This window comes from Calidris pugnax, unplaced genomic scaffold (genome assembly GCF_001431845.1).
Source record: "Calidris pugnax isolate Ruff unplaced genomic scaffold, ASM143184v1 scaffold1353, whole genome shotgun sequence".
NCBI lineage: Eukaryota > Metazoa > Chordata > Aves > Charadriiformes > Scolopacidae > Calidris > Calidris pugnax.
The window spans coordinates 1-3,005 of NW_015091884.1; the positions used below are offsets into that span (position 1 = coordinate 1).

The window sequence follows — 3,005 nt, forward strand, 5'->3', positions numbered from 1 at the left end:
GGGAGGGGGGGACACACACCCACCTGGCCCGTGCAAAGCCCCACCACCAGGTCAGCGATGAAGGTGTCCTCGGTCTCCCCGGAGCGGTGACTCACCATCACCCCCCAGCCGTGGCTCTGCGCCAGCTTGCACCTTTTTTTTTGGGGGGGGGGACACACGACACACACGTTCACGAGGGGTTTTGCACGAGGGTTTTTGCACGAGGGGCTTGGCACGAGGGGATTCGCTCAAGGGTTTTCCCCCGGGGGGCTTTGTACAACGAGGTTTGCACAAGGGTTTCATCCCTCAGGAGCTTTTCACGAGGGCTTTTGCACAAGGGTTTTTGCACAGGGGTTTTGCACGAGGGCTTTTGCACCAGGGCTTTTGCACAAGGGGTTTTGCACAAGGGGTTTTGCACGAGGGGCTTGGCACGAGGGGATTCGCCCGAGGGTTTTGCCCCAGGGGGCTTTGTACAAGGGGGTTTGCACAAGGGTTTCATCCCTCGGGGGCTTTTGCACCAGGGCTTTTGCACGAGGGGCTTGGCACGAGGGGATTCGCTCGAGGGTTTTCCCCCAAAGAAAGGGGGGTTTCCACAAGGGTTTCATCCCTTGGGGGCTTTTCACGAGGGCTTTTGCACAAGGGGTTTTGCACAAGGGGTTTTGCACAAGGGTCTTTTTCACCAGGGGTTTGCACGAGAGCCTTCGCACCAGGGGCTTTTTATGAGGGGTTTTGCCCAAGGGTTTTCCCCCCCCCCAATGGTTATTCCCTGAGGGTTTTTTCACGAGGGGCCTTGCACGAGGGTTTTGCACAAGGGCTTTTTCATGAGGGTTTTGCACGAGGGGCTTTTTTCCCTCCCCCTTCCCCCGAGGGCCTTTCCCCAGGGGGCTTTCCCCAAGGGCTGTGCTCAAGGGCTTTGCACAAGGGCTTAGCATAAGGGTTTTTCACGAGGGCTTTTTCACAAGGGTTTTGCATGAGGGCCGTGCACGAGGGGCTTCCCCCCCCTCCCAGGGCCTTTCCCCATGGGGCTTTGCACGAGGGCTGTGCACAAGGGTTTTGCACAAGGGCTTTTTCACGAGGGTTTCACATGAGGGCCATGCACGAGGGGCTTTTTAAATTTCCCCAAGGGCCTTTCCCCAAGGGCTTTGCACAAGGGACTTAGCACGAGGGTTTTGCACAAGGGGCTTTTTCACGAGGGCTTTGCACGAGGGTTGTGCACAAGGGTTTTGCACAAGGGCCGTGCACGAGGGGCTTCCCCCCCCCCCAAGGGCCTTTCCCCAGGGGGCTTTGCACGAGGGCCTTTCCCCGAGGGTTTCTCTCTCTCAGGAGGGTTTTGCACGAGGGGCTTTTTCACGAGGGGCTTTTTCACGAGGGCCTCGCACGAGGACTCACGCCTGGATGGACTCGGTGACGGAGCCGATCTGGTTGACCTTGAGCAGGAGGCAGTTGCAGGCGCGGAGCTCGGCCGCTCGCTGGATGCGCTTGGGGTTGGTGACCGTCAGGTCGTCCCCCACCACCTGGATCCCCACCTGCCCCAGGAACCGCTGCCACCCCTCCCAGTCGTCCTGGTCGAAGGGGTCCTCGATCGACACCACTGCCCAGTAAAAAACCAGTAGCAACCAGTATGAACCAGTACGGACCGGTACGGACCGGCCGGGAGAGAGCGGAGCGGCTTTCCTGCCCCGCAATCCCAGTGCACAACCTTATACAAGCCACTAGAGAATCTCCAACTTCTTTCCACTGCCTCCTAGTGCCTTCCCAGTGCCTCCCAGTGCCTCCCAGTTGCCCCCCAGTTCCCTCCCAGTGCCCCTCCAGTCCATCCCAGTGCCCCAAAGACCCTTAATCTCCAGGATATCCCCTATTTTGCCCCCTTATCCCCACACACAGCCTCATAGAAGCCACCAGAGACCCTCCCAGTTCCTCCCAGTCCATCCCAGTGCCTCCCAATTGCCCCCCCCCTCACCGGGGTAGTCCTTGATGAAGCTCTGGTAGAGCTGCCCCAGTTGCTCCCCGGTGATGAGGCGCTTGGGGTCGGGGGGGGACTTGAAGTCCAGGTCGTAGCGGCCCTCGCGGCAGAACTCGGAGGCGGCCACGTCCATCCCGATGACCACCTTGTCGGGGTACCCCGCCTCCGCAATGGCCGTCTTCAGCAGCTCCAGCGCTATGGGGCAGCCCCCTTATCCCCACACACGACCCCATGGAAGCCACCAGAGGCCCTCCCAGGTGCCTCCCAGTCCATCCCAGTGCCTCCCAGCTCCCACTGTGTCCTAGTGCCTTCCCAGTGCCTCCCAGTTCCTCCCAGTCCATCCCAGTGCCCTCCCAGTGCCCCAAAGACCCTCAATCCCCAGTATATCCCCTATTTTGCCCCCTTATCCCCACACACAGCCTCATAGAAGCCACCAGAGACCCTCCCAGTTCCTCCCAGTCCATCCCAGTGCCTCCCAGTTGCCCCCCCCCTCACCGGGGTAGTCCTTGATGAAGCTCTGGTAGAGCTGCCCCAGTTGCTCCCCGGTGATGAGGCGCTTGGGGTCGGGGGGGGACTTGAAGTCCAGGTCGTAGCGGCCCTCACGGCAGAACTCGGAGGCGGCCACGTCCATCCCGATGACCACCTTGTCGGGGTACCCCGCCTCCGCGATGGCCGTCTTCAGCAGCTCCAGCGCTATGGGGCAGCCCCACGGAGACACTCAACGCGAGCCCCACAGCCATTGGGGTCAGCCCCACGGCACCCCGAGAGACCCCATCCACTGGGACGTCACTATGGAGGCCCACCAAGCTCCCGTTGGCCAGGTCTACCCAGGTCTTTGGGCCCCACAGCTCCCCAGAGGGACCCAGCCCACTCATCTGTGCCCCACATCCTGCCCCACGGCCGTTGGGGGTCAGCCCCACGGCGCCCTGAGGGGTCCCATCCACCAGGACGTCACTATGGAGGCCCACCAAGCTCCCGTTGGCCAGGTCTACCCGGGGGTTTGACCCCACAGCTCCCCCGGGTGGGGGGGGACCCAGGCGTCTGTCTGACCCCTCCCCCCACC

General features: G+C 62.0%; 1 protein-coding gene across 1 annotated transcript in view; it reads right to left on the reverse strand.

Annotated features, from left to right (window-relative positions):
• Positions 1 to 23: 23 nt before the first annotated feature.
• Positions 24 to 3,005, reverse strand: part of LOC106900123 (beta-enolase-like) — a gene marked incomplete at both ends in the record, with an annotated part of 4,792 nt that continues 1,810 nt past the window's right edge. Inside the window, 3 exons of the mRNA XM_014962106.1 lie at positions 24 to 132; positions 1,369 to 1,570; positions 2,438 to 2,635. Coding sequence (XP_014817592.1) covers positions 24 to 132; positions 1,369 to 1,570; positions 2,438 to 2,635 — 509 coding nt within the window. The remainder of the gene's footprint in view (positions 133 to 1,368; positions 1,571 to 2,437; positions 2,636 to 3,005) is intronic.